General features: G+C 45.4%; 1 protein-coding gene across 2 annotated transcripts; it reads left to right on the forward strand.

Moving 5' to 3' along the window:
* Positions 1 to 4305: 4305 nt before the first annotated feature.
* RPL26L1 (ribosomal protein L26 like 1) lies at positions 4306 to 15225 on the forward strand. 2 transcript variants are annotated; one of them, XM_021672235.2, is made up of 4 exons: positions 4306 to 4419; positions 4755 to 4931; positions 14288 to 14428; positions 14917 to 15225. In XM_021672235.2, exons 2-4 carry the CDS (start codon positions 4764 to 4766, stop codon positions 15043 to 15045), a joined length of 438 nt encoding a protein of 145 aa, XP_021527910.1. In that variant the 5' UTR covers positions 4306 to 4419; positions 4755 to 4763; the 3' UTR covers positions 15046 to 15225. The 2 variants fall into 2 exon arrangements, with proteins under 2 accessions (XP_021527910.1, XP_064232635.1); XM_064376565.1 differs by having other exon boundaries at positions 4333 to 4366.
* Positions 15226 to 23051: the final 7826 nt, after the last annotated feature.

A 23051-nucleotide genomic window follows, 5' to 3' on the forward strand; every position in this document is an offset into this window, starting at 1 on the left:
AAAATACTCACCAGACACTTCCTCTGTGCTAGGTGCTTGAGCTTCTATACCAGTTTCTGCGCGTGCTTCCAGGGCTGGGCATAAGACGAGACAGCCAGTCCCACTACATTGTTAGAATGAGTGCCTCCAGCTCTTGTTATCTAGGATGTCATTGTGCCTGTTTTAATGTTACTGAACCACACAGTGTGTTAAAAACAAAACAAAACAAGGCCGGGCGCGGTGGCTCACGCCTGTAATCCCAGCACTTTGGGAGGCTGAGGCAGGTGGATCACGAGGTCAAGAGATCGAGACCATCCTGGTCAACATGGTGAAAACCTGTCTCTACCAAAAATACAAAAAATTAGCTGGGCATGGTGGCGCGTGCCTGCAATCCCAGCTACTCAGGAGGCTGAAGCAGGAGAATTGCCTGAACCCAGGAGGCAGAGGTTGCAGTGAGCCGAGATCGTGCCATTGCACTCCAGCCTGGGTAACAAGAGTGAAACTCTGTCTCAGAAAAAAAAAAAAAAAAAAAAAAAAGCCTTCCCTATCCTGCTTGATCATAGATACTCCCTGAAGATCTTGGGTTCTCAAGATCTGTCCTCACATGACTTTCCTTCACCAGTGAGGCTCTGAGCTTCTTGGGCACACTCCTCCCTAGATCTCTTAAATCAAGCCTTGCACCTGGCTCCATGTAGGTACCAAATAAATTGATGAGCAAATGAATGAATGTGTAAGTAAATAAGTAAGTGAATGACAATAAATGGATATGTGACAGAGAAGTGAGCGAATGAACAGAGACAGCCAGTGAGTGAGGGAATGAATGAACTCCTTGGGGCGGGGTATGGGTTTGACTAACACCTAAGGACTGTTCTGAGAAGAACCTCTGACCTTTTCTGCGTGTGCACCCTCACGGCAGCATCTGCTCCTGGGTTGCTGAGGGGCAATGACTTCCTTTCTTAGGACTGCCCCCCAACCTCCTTATTCTTGAGCCTGGGCACACACACAGCTGGGTGGCCCTTCAGCTGATACTGCCTCACCTGCTTTAACTCTGCTCGCTCTGCTCCCCAGGCTTCTGCAAACAGCGCAGGTGTGGCCATTCTCCAGAGGTCTCCAACTGACTGTGACTGTGAAGGGACCGGAATAAAACCTAGTGTTAGCAAATTCGGGTTTTTTTTTCTTTCTTTTTTTTTTGTTTGTTTGTTAGTTTTTTGAGACAGGGTCTCACACTGTCCGCCAGGCTGGAGTGCAATGGCACGATCTTGGCTTGCTGTAACCTCCCCCTCCCAGATTCCAGCGATTCTCCTGCCAAAGCCACCCGAGTAGCTGGGATTAAAGGTGCCCGCCACCAGCCTAGGTATTTTATTTATTTATTTATTTTTAGTAGAGACAGGGTTTCACTATGTTGGCCAGGCTGGTCTTGAACTCCTGACCTCGTGATCCGCCCGCTTCGGCCTCCCAAAGTGCTGGGATTACAGGTGTGAGTCATCTCGCCCGGCCGCGGGTGTTTAACAATTTCACTACCGCATGTCAGGGAACACTGATAAACTAGGAGAGAGCACGCGACCTGCCTGAGTGTGGATGTTTGGCTTGCAAGACATCTTCCTCTCGGAGTTTCAGCATCCGGGCATCTGTCACTAAGTTGGAGTTCAATAGGTATGGAATGAATCAACGAAAGGGGGGGCTAAAATTAGTGAACAAATAACACCTTGCATAGAATAAACCCCTTGGGTTCTTAACCTGAAGAAAGCCAAGGCTCAGAGCCCTCTCTCCCCGCCGCCACGGTGACCATGGAGAGGGCGTGGTTGACGTCTCCCTCACAGCGCAGCCGCGACCGGAGACCTTTTATACCAGGGTCTGCGGACGGTAGGGGCCTAGCCAGTGGTTGGGTGGCGCCTGCCCCTCTAGGCATTCCTCCGGGGGTCGGCAGACGAAACGCGGAGCTCGGGAGCGACTCGGCGGGGCCAGGCGCGGGCAGAAAGGGCCACGAGGGCCACAGGTGGGAGCGGGGCGGCCGGAGTGGGCGGGGGTCTGTATGAGGGGCGTGGTCTAGAGGAGGGGGCGGGGCGACGGTCACAAACCCGCAGGCGTGCCGCGGCCGCCTAGTTCCAGAGATAGAAAAACGTAGAGGTAGGAGGGGGCGGCGACTCACCCCTGTAATCCCAACACTTTGGGAGGCCGAGGTGGGGAGGATCTCTTGAGGCCAGGAGTTAAGTAGATGAATAGCCGAGCACAGTGGTGCGGGCCTGTAGTCCCAGTACTTAGGAAGCTAGGGAGCGAGGATTGCTTGAGCTCAGGAGTTTGAGGCGGCAGTGAGCAATGATTGCACCACTGCACTTCAGCCTGAGTGACACAATGAGACCCTGACGCTTAAAAAAAAAAAAAAAAAAAAAAAGGTAGAGGTAGGACACCTTGAGCCCCAGCTACTTTGGTGCATTGCACACGGAAAGCTTACAGTGTGCATCATCTGGAAGCGATGATCGAAGTCCGAATGTGAGGACTCTGGTTAATGTGCAGTCCAGTCTTAGGTCTGTCCCGGAGCAAGCCCCACACATAGGCCTCTCCTTTTATTAGAAATAGCACTGGCCAGGCGCTATAGCTCATGCTTGTAATCCCAACACTTTGGTAAGCCAAGGCAGGCGGATGGCTTGAGCTCAGGAGTTCAAGACCAGCCTGGGCAACAAAGTGAGACCCCCCCGACTCTACAAAAAAATACAAAAATTAGTCAGCTGTGGTGGCGACTCCCTGTGGTCCCAGCTACTTGGGAGGCTAAGGTGAGAGGATGGCTTCAGACTGGGAGGCAAAGGTTTCAGTGAGAGATCACAGCACTGCACGCTAGCCTGAGAGACAGAGCTAGACGCTGTCTCAAAAAGAAAAGAGAAAAAAGAAAGAAGAAATAGTACTACGTACCGGGCACTGTTCTAAACACTCTAAAGGGATTAATTTATTTAATCCTCATAGCAAAGCTATGAAGTACCTACTAAGATCATCCCCACTTCACAGACAAGAAAACCAAGACTGGCCAGGCACAGCAGCTCACTCCTGTAATCCAAGCACTTTGGGAGGCCCAGGCTGGCAGATCACCTGAGGTCAAGAGTTCAAGACGAGCCTCGCCAAGATGGTGAAACCCTGTCTCTACTAAATAAAAACAATTAGCTGGGCATGGTGAGGGGGCGCCTGAAATCCCAGCTACTCCGGAGGCTGAGGCAGGAGAATCGCTTGAACCCGGTAGGGGGAGGTTGCAGTGAGCCGAGACCATGCCATTGCACTCCAGCCTGGGCAACAAGAACGAAACTCAGTCTCAACAAACAAAAAAAGAGAAAGCCAAGACTGAAACGGCGGGAGGGGGTGGTGGGCAATCACCCTAGGATCAGCCAAACGAAGAGGTACTTGGATCCAGTCTCATTCTAAAACCCCACTCTTCTGAACAGGGCTAAACAACTAGGGAAAAGTTTTGCAGAGCCAGGGTTTTGAGTCACAACAATCCTCAAGCATTAGTGCACCTCAAAATCTTGGAGGGTAGGGGAAGAATGCTGCTTTAAATTCAGATGTGTCCCTATCCTACCACTGTCTGGTTTTGCGGGACTGTGGTGGAGCCTGAAAATCTGTATTTTGAGCAGGCTTCTCTGTGATTCTGAAGAAGCTGCTCTACAGATGGCATTTGGAGCCTCGAAATGTTTAAAACACAGGACAGGCGGTGCATGGTGACCAAAGCCTGTAATCCCATCACTTTGGGAGGCCGAGGCAGGAGGACTGCTTAAGCCCAAGAGTCTGAGACCAGCGTGGGCAACACAGTGAAACTCTATCTCTGCAAAATAAAAATTAAAAAATTAGCCAGGTGTGGTGATGCACATCTGTAGTTCCAGCTACTCAGGAGGCAGAGGCAGGATTGCTTGAGCCTGGGAGGTTGAGGCTGTAGTGAACCGTGTTTGCACCACTGCACTCCAGCCTGAGCGACAGAGTGAAACCCTATCTCAACAAATAAAATAAAAAATAAATAAAACACCAGATAATATATACACCTAGACGACCTCTGTAGCCTCCTCTGCGGAGGGAAACGCGGGCAAAGAGAGTGTGCAGTAGGTGAGAGACTACTGACAGGTGTGCCCGTTAAAAGAATACCAGTAACCCTCTACTGCAGGCCCTACACAAGTAGACCCTTGTCCTCACTGGCGCGGACTCTTCCGGGTTCCCAGTACTTGGCGTCGCGCTCCCGGGGTCCCTAGGAATGAGACGTTGCGATCCCACCCCAAGCCGCAGAGGGCGCTATTCTGCTTCACTCCGACGGAAATGGGGCATCGATATCTTTCTGCGCTTGCGCGGCACGGAAGCCTCACTTCCGGTCCTGTGTGCTCGGGTCCTGAGGCCGCTGATAGCCGGCTGAGTGGAGGTTGGAGATTTTTTTTTCGGACTCTGAAGCCCACCGCCCTGCGAGACCTTCCCGTATGTGTCGCGGGGATACATACCACCCCAAAGCTCTCTCTGCGTGACCTCCCGACCACTCATTGCTGCCTAATCCTAACATTCCTTCCTCAGCCTCTAGGTCCCAGTACCAACCTCTCCCCACGACCCCTTTGTCAGTATGTGACCTTCACACATGTCTCACTTTATGTGATAGACCACTCACATGTCCCTTTCTCCTCCCTCAGTTGCCTTTTCAGAGGCCACCTCCCCCGTAGAGCCTTTGTGCAGGGATGGGGAGAAGTGTCTTGGGTCGAGAACAGGCCCCTGTAACCCACGGAGCGCACCTTCATTCCGTCTCTCTCTGCTCTTTGTAGAGGGTCACCATGAAGTTCAATCCCTTCGTGACCTCGGACCGCAGCAAAAACCGCAAACGTCACTTCAATGCCCCCTCGCACGTGCGCAGGAAGATCATGTCATCCCCACTCTCCAAGGAGCTGCGGCAGAAGTACAATGTCCGTTCCATGCCCATCCGCAAGGATGACGAGGTCCAGGTACGTCTGCCTCCGGCGCTAGTGGTGCTCAGACACCTTTGCCTGAGAATGTCATGTGTTCATGGCCGTGGAGCAGTCACAGACTCACAGGCCTCAGGACTCTGGCAAGTAGTGTAACCCTTCAGATATGTTAGGCCAGAGGTAGGGGTCAGAGCCACGAGAGAGTGCCTGTATTGCTTCAGAGCATTTAATTATTTAATAGTAATAGTAAAATTTAATAAAAGAGTATGTCAACCAAGCAAAAACCTGCTTTTTTTGTTTTGTAGAGATAAGGTCTTGCTGTGTTGCCCAGGCTGGTCTCAAGCTGCTGACATTCCTCCTGAGTGTTGCTCCCACCTCAGCTTCCCAAAGCACTGAGATTACAGGTGTGAGCCACTGTGCCCCGCCAAAAACTTGCTTTTGATTTAGCCTTCTGGCTGCTGGTTTGCCAAGTGTTGTTGCCCAGGGTGGCTTGTTGAACCAGACTTTGTAGGGGAAAGTGCTGCTTTGAGAGTAGTGTTTTAGTATATTTGGGTTTAGTGCGATTGATGGATGGGGATTTGTGGGAACTGGCCATGTGACAGTATTGTATTTGGCAGGGAAAATGGTAAAGAAGCAGCAAGTCACTCATAATTTCTGAAACAGTGGCCCATGTGAGAACGTGTAAGCCTTCTTTTCTCTGTGACTGGAGCTTAAAATGCATGAGTGGGGGAAGGGAGTTGGATGTAAGTGAAATAAGCAGGGGCTAGCTTCATTCCTAAGGTATATTTATGAAGCACTTACCAGACACTGTTCTAGAACAAGATTGACAAGGCCCTTGTTCTCGTGGAGATCCCGTTTTAGAGCAGGGTTTCCTAGCCTCAGCACTATTGATATTTTGGACTGGATCATTGTTGTCAGTGGGCTGTCCTGTGCATTGTAGAATAGTTAGCAGCATCCCTGGCCTCTCCCCCACTAGATGCCAATAGCACTCCCTCCCTTCACAGTTGTGAGGAGCAAAAATATTTCCAGATATTGCCAAATGCCCCCTGGGGGTCAATATCAACTCTTCCCTCACTCAATTAAGAACTATTGTTTTAGAGAATGAAATGACAAGATGATGAAGCTTGGTGTATTATCTGAGGCACTGGGATTCTCTTTGAAGATTTGGAGATACGTTAAGGAGGAACAAATTTGGAGTAGGAAAAATGTGTTCAGGAGGAAAAAATGTGGAGTTAAGTTGGGATTATGACAGGAAGAGTGGAAAGAATAGTTCAGAAGTATGATCAGCAGTTTCAACCTCCTCTCTACTGGATCCGTCCCATCAGATGTGGTCTAGAATGGGGGAATTGCAAATACTTACAGGGGATAGGTAGGGAAGTGATCATTTAGGGAAGTGAGCTGAAAAGAAATGGCAAACTGGAAAGCTCAAGCCTCACCTAAAAGATATAGTCATTCACCTTCAGCTCATTGATGCCTGGGGGAAAAGCAGGCTCATTGTTAGATTCTTGGATTTTCAGAGAGAACTGGAAATTTTGGATTCACTTACTTAGCCCCATATTTCCTTCCAGCTACTACTCTCTATTCATAACCAATCTTCTCAAGAGAGCTGTCTATACTTCCTCATCTCCCATTCACTCTTGGATACTCTTCAGTTTAATTCTTGTTCCCACTACATTATAGAACCTATTTTGGCATAGATCACCAATAACCTCTTCATAACTGAATCCAGTGGACACATCAAGCATCTCTTTTTGCTCTGTGTTCTCTACATAGGTAGAGAATAGGTAATATCTATTCTCAGAGCTTTAAATGTCTGCTCTATGCCAACAACTCCCTCTTTTATATCCTGGTCCAGACCACTTTGGACAACCTATATATCTGACTGCCTATATAGCGCAGACCTATAGATCTGACTACCTACTGAACATCTCTATTTAGAGATCCCATTGACATTTCAAAGCTTCTTATCTAAGAGTACTCTTGATCCCAGCCTTCTCACTGCCTGCAGAATCTGACTCTCCTCCCATCTTCCACATCTCAGTAAGTGCCATTTATGTCTCCCTAGTTGCATATGCCCCTAAACCTTTGTTATCTTTTTTTTTTTTTTTTTGAGACAGAGTCTTGCTCTGTCGCCAGGTGCCAAGCTGGAGTGCAGTGGCGCGATCTCAGCTTACTGCAACCTCCACTTCCTGGACTCAAGCAATTCTGCCTCAACCTCCCAAGTAGCTGGGACTATAGGCACGTGCCACCACGTCCAGCTAATTTTTGTATTTTTTTTAGTGGAGATGGGATTTTACCATGTTAGCCAGGATGGTTTCCATCTCTTGACCTTGTGATCCGCCCGCCTCAGCCTCCCAAAGTACTGGGATTACAGGCATGAGCCACCGCGCCCGGCCTACCTTTGTTATCTTTAACAACTCTCCTTAAACCCCCTCTTGGTTTTTTTTTTTTTTTTTTTTGAGACGGAGTTTCACTCTTGTTACCCAGGCTGGAGTGCAATGGCGCGATCTCGGCTCACCGCAACCTCTGCCTCCTGGATTCAGGCAATTCTCCTCCCTCAGCCTCCTGAGTAGCTGGGATTACAGGCACGCGCCACCATGCCCAGCTAATTTTTTATATTTTTAGTAGAGATGGGGTTTCACCATGTTGACCAGGATGGTCTCGATCTCTTGACCTCGTGATCCACCCGCCTCGGCCTCCCAAAGTGCTGGGATTACAGGCGTGAGCCACCGCACCTGGCCCCTAAACCCCCTCTTGTAATCTATCATCAAGGCTTGTTGATTCTACCTCCAAAGTAAGTCTTGAACTTATTTCCAGTTTAGTTCAAGGGAGCTGCAGTGCTCCCTTGAGAGCAGTTCCCCCCTCGACAGCAGCTCCCTCTCTTACCTTTGTCCATTTTCCAAAGTAGTATTATTTGCAAATCAGGTCCTATCTAAAACCTTCTGCAGGCCAGGTATGATGGCTCACGCCTGTAATCCTAACAGTTTGGGAGGCCGAGGCGGGTGGATCACCTGAGCTCAGGAGTTCGAGACTGGGCAACATAGTGAAACTCCACCTCTACTAAAAATACAAAAAATTAGCCGGGTGTGGTGGTGCGCACCTGTAATCCCAGCTACTCGGGAGGCTGAGGCATGATAATCACTTGAACCCGGGAGGGAGAGGTTGCAGTGAGCCGAGATTGTGCCATTGCACTCCAGCCTGGGTGACAGAGTGAGACTCTATGTCTAAAAAAAAAAAAAAAAACTTTGGCAGTTTTATATCTGCTAAAACTGACCTGTACATTTTATTGTATGTAAATTATGCCTCAGTTAAAAATAAACAATTGCGAATTGTGTTTGTTGCTATGAAGAAAATATAAAGGATGGTATGATATTGATTAAAGGATCTGGGAAGGCTTCTCTAAGGAACTAATAAATTAAGAGAAGACCTGGAAAATGAGGAGTTAGCCAGGTGCTTACCAGTGGTGCCTGATATGCTTATAAAATCTAAAATCATGACTGGGCACAGTGGCTTATGCTTGTAATCTCAGCAGTTTGGGAAACCAAGTTGGGCAGATCACCTGAGGTCAGGAGTTCGAGACCAGCCTGGCCAACATGGTAAAACCCCGTCTCTACTAGAAATACAAAAGTTAGCCAAGCGTGGTGGCACATGCCTGTAATCCTAGCTATTCTGGAGGCTGAGGCAGGAGAATCACTTTAACCTGGGAGGCAGAGGTTGCAGTGAACGGAGATCATACCACTGTGCTCCAGCCTGGGCAACAGAGTAAGACTAGGTCTCAAAAAAAAAAAAAAAAAAAAAATCTAAAATCATTGACTGCAAGGCCCCGTATGGTCCATTCCTGGTCTAATTCTCCAACCTCATCTCCTCCTAACCCCCATATGCTCTACACTTCAACCACGCTGGGCTTCTGGCATCTTTAAATACATCTTGATCTTTCTCTCGCTGGAATGTTCCCTCTGCCTGGAGCTCTTCCTTCTCCCCTTTACCTGGCTAACTCCTCATTTTTCAGGTCTTACCTTAAATGTCAGTTCTTTTGGCCAGGCGCAGTGGCTCACACCTGTAATCCCAGCACTTTGGGAGGCCGAGGCGGGCAGATCACGAGGTCAAGAGATCAAGACCATCCTGGCCAATATGGGGAAACCCCGTCTCTACTAAAAATATTAAAAAAAAAAAAAAAAATTAGCTGGGTGTGGTGGCGTGTGCCTGTAGTCCCAGCTACTCAGGAGGCCAAGGCAGGAGAATCGCTTAAACCCAGGAGGCGGAGGTTGCAGTGAGCCGAAGTCGCCCCACTGCACACCAGCCTGGTGACAGAGCGAGACTGTCTCAAAAAAAAAAGTCATTTCCTCAGAGAAGCCTTCCCAGATCCTTTAACCAATATTATAACGTAGCATTCTTTATTTTTTCTCCATAGCAGTAAGCACAATTTGAAATCATTTTGTTTTTAACTGAGGAATAATTTACACACAGTAAAATGTACAGGTTAGTTTTGGTAGATGTAAAACCAAATAGCCATTACCCTAATTATGATCAGACCATTAAAAAGACCTTTTTTCTTTCTTTTTTTTTTTTTTTAATCTTTTTTGAGACAGAGTTTCACTATTCTTTGCCAGGCTGGAGTACAATTGTGCAATCTCGGCTCACTGCAACCTCCTCCTCCCGGGTTCAAGCGATTCTTCTGCCTCAACCTTCCAAGTAGCTGGGATTACAGGCATGCACCACCATGCCCAGCTAATTTTGTATTTTTAGTAGAGACAGGTTTCTCCATGTTGGTCAGGTTGGTCTCAAACTTTCCTAATCTCAGGTGATCCGCCTGCCTTGGCCTCCCAGAGTGCTGGGATTACAGGCATGAGCCACCATATCCAGTCTAAAAAGACCTTTTTCAATCATCCCAGTAAGTTCCTATGTGACTTATTCCAGTTAGTGGTCATGTATTTGTGTATGTACTTATTAACTGCTTACTGGCCATCAGGCTAAGCTCCATGAAACCAGAGAGTTCATCTTGTTTGTTGCCTGACCTCAGTGCTGAACCTGACACTTGGGGAGGGGAAGAGTCAGTCAGTATTCGTTCAATGAATGAAAAAAATTTTTTGACTAGATAAGATGTAGAAGATGAGATAGAGAAGGAGGGCAAGGAGGGAGAAGGAGCTGCTATTAAGAATATGTATATATATATATTTATTATTATTATTATTTTGTAGTTTTGAGATGGAGTCTCACTCTGTCACCCAGGCTGGAGTGCAATGGCATGGTCTTGGCTTACTGCAGCCTCCGCCTCCCAGGTTCAAGTGATTCTCCCGCCTCAGCCTCCTAAATAGCTGGGACTATAGGCGCATGCTACCACTCCTGGCTAATTTTTGTGTTTTTAGTAGAGACAGGGTTTCACTGTGTTGGCCAGGTTTGTGTCAAACTCCTGACCTCGTGATCCGCCCACCTCAGCCTCCCAAAGTGCTGGGATTACAGGCATAAGCCACTGCACCCGGCTGTATATGTTTATTTTGAAATAGAGACATTTTATTTATGTATTTATTTATTTTAAAATAGGTATTACTTTGCTGCCCAAGCTGGTCTCAAACTCCTGGCTTCAAGCAGTCCTGCTTCAGCCTCCCAAAGTGCTAGGAGTATAGGCATAAGCCACTGTGTCTGGCCTGCTGCCATTTTTTGAATGCCCAAAGGTATGACATGTTTCACCCAAAGGCTATACTGGCTCAACACTTCTCCATCAGAAGAATAAAATATCCCTGATTGGGTTTGTTAAAATTGCCTCCTTTTACAGGATCTTCTGAATCTCACCTTCCTCTTTCTCTGAGAAGGTGGTGGTTCCTCCTACTTTACAGTTAAAATTGAGGTTATCAGCCAGGAACTTTCTGAAATCCTCGTTCCACACCTACAAATATACCTGTAGTTCCACCCCTCTTCTTTCCCTCCTGTTAGAATTAAAGAAATATCCCAGGCCTGGTGCAGTGGCTCACACCTATAATCTCAGCACTTTGGGAAGCCAAGATGGGTGGATCACTTGAGGTCAGCAGTCCGAGACCAGCATGGTGAAATTTCGACTCTGCTAAAATAAAAAGCAGCTGGGCATGATGACACATGCCTATAATCCCAGCAACAAGGTAGGCTGAGGCAACGCGAATGACTTGAACCCAGAAGGTGGAGGTTACACTGAGACAAGATCATGCCACTGCACTCCAGCATGGGTGACACAGCACGACTCTGTCTCAGAAAAACAAAAAAAGAAATATCCCTATTTCTACCTAAGCCTAATCCATCTGCCACTGGGTGCTGCTGTCCGCCATTATTCTTCTCTTGGAGTTTTTTTGGTCCCTTATCTTCTTTCTCTGTAGTTTCTTTTACCTCTTCCTCCATACTTATTCCTTCCCATTAGGATTTAAACACAATCATGTTTTCCCTTCTTTAAAAATAAAAAATAAAAAAAAAGTAAGTTCCCTTAGCTTTCCATCCCTCTCAAACATCTATCCCCTTATCATCTTTAGAGCCAAGCTCCTTTGGACTATCTTTTCTCACCTTCACCTTCTCACCTGGTACACTCATCACCCTACTATGTAAGTGGCTTCCATCCCACCCCTAACTGAAGGCATTCCAGCCACAGCCGCTGGTGATGATCTTGTTGTCAGATCTGTTAAATATCTTATCTTCTCTGTACTTGATGGTTCCGCAGAATTTGACATTCTTCTTGTGGCTGCTTTAACACCACACTTACATGGTTTCCCATTCTCTCTAGTCACATTAATCTCTTACAAGCTCTTCCAAAATGGTGGCTTTTCTCATATGTGTACATTCTGCCCTCTTCTCATACCATCAGCTCCTTGAGCAATGAAGCTTCTAATTGCATCTCTGTGGATGACTCCCACGTCTTTATTGCTGGCCCAGTTGACATTCCACCTGTGTCTGAATTCTCTACTAGAATGTCCCCAGATGCCTCAAATTTAGAATGTTCCAAACTAAACTATTTTCTCATAAAATATGGGGCTTCCCCTATGTTCCCTGCTTCTGGCAAAGGCATTTTCATCCATCTGGTTGTCCAAGCCAGACTCTGAGTATCATCCTTCCTTCTTCATCCTCACCTCTCCAGTCCAGTCAACCAGTTAATTTAGTCTTATCCTGTCTCCTGTCCCCTTCTTCGCTAGGTCCAAAGGTTGCCCACTTCTCTCTCTCTCTTTTTTTTTTGAGATGGAGTCTCACTCTGTAGTCCAGGCTGGAGTGCAGTGGCTCAGTCTCGGCTCACTGCAACCTCCACCTCCCTGGTCCTGGTTTAAGCAATTCTCGTACCTCAGCCTCCCAAGTAGCTGGGATTATAGGCACAAGCCACCATGCCCAGCTAATTTTTGCATTTTTAGTAGAGATGGGGTTTCACCATGTTGGCCAGTCTGGTCTTGAATTCCTGACTTCGTGATCCGTCCACCTTGGCCTCCCAAAGTGCTGGGATTATAGGCATGAGCCACCACAACCATCCACCCAGTTCTCTTTTTAAATTTTTTTAAATTAATTAATTTTTTGATTTTTATTTTATTTTATTTTGAGACAGGGTCTCACTCTTGCCCAGACTGGAATGCAGTGGTGCAAAAACAGGTTGCTGCAGCCTCAACCTCCGAGGTTCAAGTGATCCTCCCACCTCAGCCTCCCAAGTAGCTGGGACCATAGGCAGCCACCATGCCTTTTTTTTTTTTGTAGAGACAGGGTTTTGCTATGTTGCCTAGGCTGGTCTCCAACTCCTGGGCTCAAGCAGTCCACCTGCCTCAACTTCCTAAAGTACTAGGATTATAGGCATGAGCTACCATGCCCGGCCTAAGATTGTCCACTTCTCTTTATTCCAGCTGTCCCTTTGGATTCATTGTATTAATATCTTTTTTCACTCTTGGCCAGGTGCGGTGACTCACACCTGTAATCCCAGCACTTTGGGAGGCCAAGGTGGGTGGATCTCTTGAGCACAGGAGTTTGAGACCAGCCTGGGCAACATGGTGAAACCCCTTCTCTTAAAAAAAGTGTGTATATGTGTATTTTTCTTCAGTTTTGATGATAGTTCACAGACTTTTTCCTGGTGTGTTCCAAGAGTCTCTGGTCATGTAGTCTGTGGTAGATTTTTCACTGAGGTATGGTTGTCCTCTTTTCAACCTAAAAATCACTTGGGAAAGTAAGCTGAACAACCTATATGTAGACATTTTAGGAGTATTGGGGTTCTCTAGTTCTTTATATATGGTATTTCTCTGTGCTTATTAATTAGAGTCACATTGTACCTGGTATTTAATAAGCTCTTGCAGCCAGGCGTGGTGGCTCATGCCTATAATCCCAACACTTTGGGAGGCCAAGGTGGGCAGATTGCTTGAGGAGTTAAGACCAGCCTGGCCAACATGGCGAAACCCTATCTGTATTTAAAATACAAAAATTAGCCGGGCGTGCTAACACGTGCCTAAATCCCAGCTACGTGGGAGGCTAAGGCAGGGGAATAGCCTGAGCCTGGGAGGTGGAGGTTACAGTGAGCTGAGATCATGCCACTGCACTCCAGCCTGGGGGACAGAGCAAGACTCCATCTCAAAAATAAAATAAAATAAAAGCTCTTGCTTTCAAGGAAACCTTAATCTATTTGGTTTTGTTAATAGAGTAATTTTTAGTACAATAAAACAGTGTGTGAGATTTAAAATTTTTTTCTGACTATAAAACATTTGTATTAAATTTAGAAATCTTGAAATTTAGAATAATATAAATCTAAAAAATGGACATCTGTAATCCTACTTCCTACCTAATGGCAGCTGTTATCGATATTTATATATATTTTCATCACACTGCATCATACTATATATACACGAAATGTGTTTTTATATATGTGACATATATACACATATGCATATATATTACATATAAATATATATTCACACATGCACACACATACAGTTTGAGTATCTCAAATTCAGAATGCTCCAAAATCTGAAACTTCGAGTCTCATTGTGATGGTCAAAGGAAGTATTCTTTGGAGCATTTTGGATTTCAGATTTTCAGATTTGGGATGCTTAGCTACTAATGTAGATATTCCAAGATCCCACAAAACCATAAATCCAAAACACTTCTGGTCTCAAGCATTTCGGATAAGGAATACTTGACATATATATAGTTCAGAGTATATTCTATATGTAGGTTTGTATTCTCCTTTTTTTTCTAAAGCTCATATCACACATTTTTGTGGGATTCAGATAAAAAATTTCCAGCCAACATAACACAGCACAGATTTATACCAGAAAAATAGCTAACTTTTGACTCCCAGGATTAAGCTGTTTTTGTACAAAATTATATATTTAGCCCATGAGTTCCTGATGGTTAGCTTCCTCGTTATGATCATGCATTACAAATGGAGGGGGATTCTCTTGTGTATTTTCTCTTAGGTAGTTCGAGGACACTACAAAGGGCAGCAAATTGGCAAGGTAGTCCAGGTGTACAGAAAGAAATACGTCATCTACATCGAGCGGGTGCAGCGTGAGAAGGCCAATGGCACCACAGTCCATGTGGGCATTCACCCGAGCAAGGTATGGTCAAGGACTGAGTGGCAAGAGCAGTCATGGAGTATGTCGATACTGTTAAACTTATTGCTGTTTTGGTACTCCCTGCACAGGTGGCTGAGGTAGGCCAGGTGGGCTTGATTGATTCAGTAGCTTTGTGATGTTATCAAGGATCCAGATTTTTCTTCTCTTTTCTGTTTTGCCTTTCTTGGTGATGGCTGTGTCTTTAAACTGCAGGAGGCTTCCAAGTGTTCCAGGCATCACTTCCCCACTATGTAATATTCAGTGGGATAAGAGAGAATATATCTTCCTGTGGCCCTCATGCCTGCCTAGTGGAACATGCTATTTATCCTTTGTGTTCCTATTTGATATTGTGTTATAGGGTCTGTTTTCCCTCCAGAGTTTCAGTTCCTTAAAGGCTGAATGGTTGAGGTCTTACTTAACTTATGATGTCTGTATTGCTCAATAGCTGGTGAGAATGCGGAAATAAAGATCTATTTTCTCACTCCCAACAGGTGGTTATCACCAGGCTAAAACTGGACAAGGATAGGAAAAAAATTCTTGAACGCAAAGCCAAGTCTCGACAAGTTGGAAAAGAGAAAGGCAAATATAAGGAAGAACTTATTGAGAAAATGCAGGAATAAATATAACCTGTTGTGCAACCATGGTTTAACTGTAGATTTTTAGGCTAGTGTGTGTTTCTTTGGAACTTTTCAGAATGTCTCTGGGACGTTTCATTTCCTGTTTTGTTACCTGTGGCTCTGTAAATCTACTTTTACAATTTTGATTAATAATGTTTTGAATAAAGATGTTCTAATTCCAAATGGTATTTGCTTTGTTTTATAAATAAAATCCACTTGCTATCAATTCCCCTTTGCCAGTCTTTCCTATTTAATGTGTGGAACAGCAAAATCCCAGGGGTAGGGTTAAATAGCACTCCTCTTGCCTGGACCCCTGTGCTAATGGAGTAGAAAGGGCAGGGCTCTAGTCCTTTTTTTTTTTTTTTTTAATATAGACAGGTCTCACCGTCTTGCCCAGGCTGGTCTTGAACTCCTGGGCTCCAATGATCCTCCTGCCTTGGCCTCTAAAAGTGTTGGGATTACAGGTGTGAGCCACCATGCTTTGGTCCTTGATGCCGGGATTTGCCCCACTCGGTAGCAGTCATAATATGCACTGGTGTACTCAGGGCCCCACTGTCACATCTCAGGCTTGATGGATTGCTCTCTGGCCTACTGACTTGCACTTCCCCAGCTTTCCCTCCAGGTGCTAACCAAACCAAATCATGTGCAGCTCCCTGACTGGGCTCATCTTCCCAAAGTTTTGACTTTGCAGGTGCCATTTTCATGTGACTAAAATGCCCCTTTTCCTCTGGAACTAACTTGGGAAACTGGCAACCTACAGGCAAGATTTGACTCAGATGTTTTTTGTCCATATATTTTAAAATTTAAAAAAATTCCCATCATTTAAAATGTGGGAGACTCCACAGAGAATCACCTGATTCACCTGGCTGCACAGGGCTCCCTCTGTTTTGCACAGTGTTAAGTGCAGCCGAGGGCTTGGCGGGTCCCTATCCCACCTGCTGTGCTACCATACCCTTCTTACCTGGCCTTCATTGACCCCCCACATTCAATTCCTGGTCCAACGTTCATTCAAGATTTAGTTCCAGCCGGGCATGGTAGCTCGCACCTATAATCCCAGCACTTTGGGAGGCTAAGGCAGGCGGATCACCTGAGGTCAGGAGTTCGAGACCAGCCTGGCCAACATGAAGAAACCCTGTCTCTACTAAAAATACAGAATTAGCCAGGTGTGGTGGCGCACGGCTGTGATCCCAGCTACTTGGAAGGCTGAGGCAGGAGAATCACTTGGGAAGCAGAGGTTGCAGTGAGCTAAAATCACGCCATTGCACTACAGCCTGGGCGACAAGAGCAAAACTTGGTCTCAAAAAAAAAGATTTAGTTCCTTTGGCCAGGCACAGTGACTCATGCCTGTAATCCCAGAACTTTGGGACACTTTTGGGAGGATGGCTTGAGCCCAGGAGTTTAAGACCAGCCTGGTTAACTAGTGTGACCCCGACTCTACAAAAAATAATGTATTTTTTTTTAATTAGGAAAAAAATTTAGCTCCTTTATCTGAGAGGTAGATAGTGGATAAAATTTTTAAAAAGTTATCTCCAGGGTCACATCTAAAATCCCCTGTCCCTGTGGAAAAAAAAAATTTTTTTTGAGACGGAGCTCTCTGTTGCTTAGGCTGGAGTGCAGTGGTGTGATCTTGGCTTACTGCAACCTCTACTTTCCGGGTTCAAGTTAATCTCTTGCCTCAACCTCTCAAGTAGCTGGGATTGCAGGTGTGTACCAACACAGGGTTTTGCCATGTTGGTCAGGTTGGTCTTGAATTCCTGACCTCAAGTGATCCACCCACCTCAGCCTCCCAAAGTGCTGCAATTACAGGTATGAGCCACTGCACCTGTCCTAAAAAAAAAAATTAAGACAGTCTTGCTCTGTCACCCAGGCTGGAGTGCAGTGGTGTGATCTTAGCTCACTGCAGCCTTGACATCCCAGGCTAAAGCGATCCTCCTACCTCAGCCTCCCAAGTAGCTGGGACTACAGGCATGTGCCACCACACCAACTAATTTTTAATTTTTTTTGTAGAGATGGGAGTCTCAGTATTTTACCCAGGCTGGTCTCAAATTCCTGGCCTCAAGTAATTCTCCTGCCTTGGCCTCCCAAAGTGCTGGAATTAGATATGACCCACCATGACTAGCCTAAAAAATAATTATTGATTAAAATGTATCAAACAGCCTTTTATGACTTTCTAGTAATGGCTTATCTGACACATTGGAGTTTCTTAATAAATGTTGATTGAATCAGTGTTGTTTCCCATTTTGACTGATGAAGAAAATGAACTTAGGGTAATTATCCAAATCAGAGCATAAAAAGCCAGGATTTGAACCTGAGCCTGACTGCATCAAAGGCCATTCACTTCCCACATTAGCTACTTTATCAGCCTTTCTTCACTGGAGTCTGTTAAGAGACTGGACATTTATGTGGAACAAGCAAGAACCTATGTGTTTGCAGCCAGTAGTGCTACTTACGGAGAAAAGCATTATCACCAGCCGTCCAGGTCTAATTCCCTCTGCCACTGAGCGGTCATCAGCCTTTGAGCAAGTTACTCATCTCTGGGCTTCCATACAGATGATGGTAATACCTGCTCTGCCTTCCTATCTCATCAAAAATACAAAGATAAAATGGCAAGATCAGATGGATGCCATTTCTGAGTACTCTTAGAAAGCTGTGAGTATACAAATGTTAATTTCACTATTCAGTTTACTTATATGTCCAATTCTGACATTCATTTTGCACTCACAGAGGCAATTATTTTTCACAAAAGAAAGTGAGTTCAGCTGGGCACAGTGTCTCACACCTTTAATTCCAGCACTTCGGGAGGCCGAGGCAAGTGGATCACTTGAGGTCAGGAGTTCGAGACCAGCCTGGCCAACATGATGAAACCCCGTCTCTACTAAAAATATAAAAATTAGCCAGGCATGGTGGTGCATGCCTGTAATCCCAGCTACTCAGGAGGCTGAGGCAGGAGAATTGCTTGAACCCAGGAGGTGGAGGTTACAGTGAGCCAAGATTGTACCACTATACTCTAGCCTGAGAGACAGAGTAAGACTCCATCTCAAAAGAAAAAGAAAAAAGAAAAAAATCAATGAGTTCAAAAACCACAAAACTCAAGATGTGTTCTCTGACTTGGCATTGCTACATTGAATTCACTGATACAAGGTAGACAGATACTGTCCTGTCCCTGAAGTCAAATAGATTTGGGTTCAGATCCTGCTCTTGTCCTTGGGAGATCATTTTTCTGATCTTCTGTTTTTCTGTCTATGTAAAAAGCTGTCAGGAATGGTGGCTCACACTTGTAATCCCAGCACTTTGGGAGCCCGAGGTGGTAGGATCGCTGGAGCCCAGGAGTTTGAGACCAGCCTGTGTAACATAGTGAGACCCCATATCTACAAAAAAAAATTTAAAAACTAGCCAGGTATGGTGGCCCATGCCTGTAGTCCCAGCTACCCAGGAGGCTGAGGTGGGGAGGATTGTTTGAACCTAGGAGGTCAAGATTGCAGTGAGCCATGATGACACCATGGCACTCCAGCCTGGGCAACAGAGCAGAATCCTGCCTCAAAAATAAAATAATAAATAAATAAAACAGAGTAGGTGTCCGCCATACAGCAGCTGTATACTCATTAACATGCTGAGCTATGTATCTAATGAGTATAATGAGTAGGTTAACCAGTAAATTCTGTAATTTGTATTTTCTAATTTGATTCTTGTCTTCGTTCTCAACCAATACATATTTTAGGACTCCAAGAGTTGCATGAAGTCAGATTTCATACTAAACTCATAGCTCCTTACTGTATAGTCTGATACCTGGTCTGAGCCCCAGATTCCAGCCATTACTTTCATCAGTAAATTTAAGTTATGGAATCTTCTAGGAATCAGATTTGGCTTGTTTTCAGCAACTTATCCCAATAAAAATGATCTATAAGAGCTTTGAGAGCTGCAATCCCCTGTAGGCATCCAAATCATACCACATTGCTGCTGCTGAGCCAGGTGAATATAATGCACGATCAAGAGTAGGAACTAGGCCTCAAGTTGAGTTTTTCCTTTTTTTGAGATGGAGTTTTGCTCTTGTTTCCCAGGCTGGAGTGCAATGGCACAATCTTGGCTCACTGCAACCTCCGCCTCCCGGGTTCAAGCAATTTTCCTGCTTCATCCTCCCAAGTAGCTGAGATTACAGGCATGCGCCACCACGCCCAGCTAATTTTATGTTTTTAGTAGAGATGGGGTTTCTCCATGTTGGTCAGGCTGGTCTTGAACTCCCAATCTCAGGTGATCCACCCACCTGGGCTCCCCAAAATGCTGGGATTACAGGCATGAGCTACTGCACCTGTCTCAAGTTGAGTTTTAATCTTAGCTCTGTCAGTTCCCAGCTGTGTGACCTTGGGCAAACTGCTTAACCTCTCTGGGCCTCAGGTTCGTCATTTATAAAATGGAGATAAAACTAGTACTTACTTCATAGAGTTGTCAGATTTATTACTTGAGATACTGTGTATAAAGCACAGTGTGCTCAGGAAGGTCTAGCTATCATCTCTTAAAGGAGATTGGCAATGGAGTTCATTCACGGGAACGGAGTGAAAAGTTTTTCTCAAGGGAGTTCAGACAAATACTGGTTCTTGAAAAAAGGGAAGGGTTTAAGGGCTACAGTGATGTGTTGGAGCTGCTGCAGGAAATGGGGATTGGAGAATGCAAGAAGGGTGGGCCTGCCTATCGAAGTTCAGGCCATGGGGTATTAGCTTGTTTCCTGGAATGACTGCATTATACAGGTTTGTTGTTGTTTAAGACAGAGTCTTGCTCTGTGGCCAGGCTGGAGTGCAGTGGCACAATCTCAGCTCACTGCAGCCTTCACTTGCTGGGTTCAATCAATTCTCCTGCCTCAGCCTCCCGAGTAGCTGGGACTACAGGCATGCGTCACCACGCCCAGCTAATTTATACATATATTTTTAGTAGAGACGAGGTCTCACCATGTTGGCCAGGATAGTCTCAATCTCTTGACCTCATGATCCACCCTCCTTGGCCTCCCAACGTGCTGGGATTACAAGCATGAGCCACCATGCCCGGGCCCGAATGGGGAACAGTTTTCTGCTGACCTTTTCATCACGTTTGCAGATGTCCATTCCCTTGAGTGGTTCCCTTCTGCTATTCTGGGAAGATACCAAACTTTAAACTTCAGATAACCGCTTTCGAATGTCTGCTTTCGCATTGTAGAGCCATGAGATGTTCAGCCACATAATTTTTTTTTTTCAGACAAGGTTTCACTCTGTCACCCAGGCTGGAGTGCAGTGGCATGGTTTCAGCTCACTGCAACCTCCACCTCCCAGGCTCAAGCGATCCTCCTACCTCAGCCTCCCAAGTAACTGGGACTACAGGTGCATGCCACCACTCCCAGCCAATTTTTGTGGTTTTTGTAGAGACGGGTTTTCGCCATGTTACCCAGGATGGTCTTGAACCCCCAGGCTCAAGCAGTCTGCTTGCCTTGGCCTCCCAAACTGCTTGGATTACAGGCATGAACCACCACATCCAGCAGCCACAGAACGTTTGTTGTGAGGTGGATGGGCAAGTAACTGAATTTTCCAGGAACCAGACAGAACTCTACTAACCAAGAGTGCACCATTCTCTGCTGACGCTGCACACTTTGAGTAGTTCCTATCCGGTAGTTTACTAGAGTCTTTGTTCATTGGCCTTTTAAACTGGTATTTCTTAATACTTATATATGGCACAAAATAAAAAGGTAAAACAAAACAGTAGATGGTGAAAAGTATGTTTCTTTGTCACCTTGAGTCTCAGTCACTCAGGTCTCTCCAGAGGCAGTTTCTAGTTTCTTTTGTATCCTTTCAAAAACAGTATTTATTGTATTCATATACAATTGAATGTTTACTGAAATTTTGATCCATGAGGAAGTCCTCATGAGAAAAGCAGCCCATTCAAATTTAAACAGCTTTATAAGGTTGATTTATTGTCTGAACGCCATAATTACAAAAGCATGCACAAATATGAAAATGTTCTTTGCCCATCAGAAATAACTAAATCAACCACGTTCTAATCTATTCTTAGCAGGAGGGCAGCTAGTTCTAGAACAGGCTTTTAAAGGTCTCATCTCATGCAGCAGATGATGTCTGAATCTTGTGAAGTTGTGTGTAATTTAGAATTCTTTGTATGCTCACTTATTACTTGAAATAGGAGAGGCAACATGGCTTATTGGAAAGAACAGGAGCTATAAAGAGCCACATTCAGATCCCAGTTCTGTCACTTAAAACAGCTATGCTTTGGACAACTTACACATTTAAGCCTTTTGGGGCTTGTCACGGTGGTTCACGCCTGTAATCCCAGCACTTTGGGAGGCCAAGGAGGGTGGATCACCTGAGGTAAGGAGTTTGAGCCCAGCCTGGCCAACATGGTGAAACCCCGTCTCTATTAAAAATACAAAATTAGCCAGGTGTGGTGGTGGGCACCTGTAGTCCCAGTTACTCGGGAGGCTGAAACAGGAGAATCCTTTGAACCCTGGAGCCTCCAGCTCCAGGGGTGAGCCAAGATCGCACCACTATACTCCAGCCTGGGCGAGACAGAGACTGTCTCAAATAAAATAAAATAAACCAAATCTAAGCCTTTTAAAAATCCGTACGATAGATTTTAAAAGATCTATATTCAGTGTTGTGACCATTAAATGAGACAGATAATTCAAAGCGCCTAGTCCAATGTCTGGCAGATAGCAGTCACTCCAGCAATGGTGGCAGTGGTAGTAGCGGTAGCCATACGCAGTGCACGTTCCATGTACGCTACTGGGCAAAGGAGCCATAAAGCCTGCTAGGGTTTTCAGCTTCCCCCATGACTTCCAAACCTCCAGAGGAGCTTTGAAAAGAGCTTTATGACAGCGTAGCTTCGTGACTCTGCCTGCCTGTTTTTACTTATAGGACTGGGTCTAGGAAGGTTTTTACTTAGAGGACTCGGCTCATTGCACAACAGTGTTTCAGTCAACTCTTGTTTACTCAGTGCTGTTGGGGGGCCTCTGAGGTTTTTCCTCTAGTGGTGCTGCTCAAACTTTTTGGTCTCAAGACTTGTTTACACATTTAAGAATTATGGAGGATCAAAGGGACTTACATTTATATAGGTTATAGCTATTGATATTTTCCATGCTAGAAATTAAAACATCACATTTTAACACTTTAATTTTATTATATTATTGTTATTTGAGATAAGGTCTCACTCTTCACCCAGGCTGTAATGCAATGGTGCAATTATAGCTCACTGTAACCTTGAACTTGTGGGTTCAAGCAATCCTCCCTCCTCAGCCTCCTAAGTAACTAGGACTGTAGGAGCATAACACCACATCAAAATTGTTTTTTGTAGAGATGAGGATCTCATTGTGTTGCCCAGGCTGGTCTGGAACTCCTGGCCTCAAGTGATCCTCCTGCCTCAGCCTCCCAAAGCACTGGGATTATAGGCATGAGTCACTGCATCTGACCAACATATTTATTTTAAATTAATATAAAAACAGCAATAAGAAACCCATAATATGTTAACATAACATTTATATGGAAAATCGCTGTTTTTTCCAAAACTACAAAAAATGTAGTTGGGGGCCGGGCACGGTGGCTCACGCCTGTAATCCCAGCACTTTGGGAGGCCAAGGCAGGCAGATCACGAGGTCAGGAGAGCGAGACCATCCTGGCCAACATAGTGAAACCCCGTCTCTACTAAAAATACAGAAAAATTGGCTGAGTGTGGTGGCGAAAGCCTGTAGTCCCAGCTGCTCGGGAGGCTGAGGCAGGAGAATTGCTTGAACCCAGGAGGCGGAGATTGCAGTGAGCCGAGATCACGCCACTGCACTACAGCCGTGGCAACAGTGCGAGACTATGTCTCAAAAAAAAAAAATGTAGTTGGAAGAGTAACATTGTGTTACATTTTGGGAAAATTCCTTAACCTCTGGCTCAATAGAAGACAAATGCATTCTCATACTATTGCATTCAATCTGTTGTGATATGTTGTTTTAGATGAACTACAGGAAGAAAATTCAGCCTTACAAAGATTCACAG

This window comes from Aotus nancymaae, unplaced genomic scaffold (genome assembly GCF_030222135.1).
Source record: "Aotus nancymaae isolate 86718 unplaced genomic scaffold, 86718_ANA_hifiasm-v0.15.2.pri h1tg000015l_1, whole genome shotgun sequence".
In the NCBI taxonomy this organism is placed as follows: Eukaryota; Metazoa; Chordata; class Mammalia; order Primates; family Aotidae; genus Aotus; species Aotus nancymaae.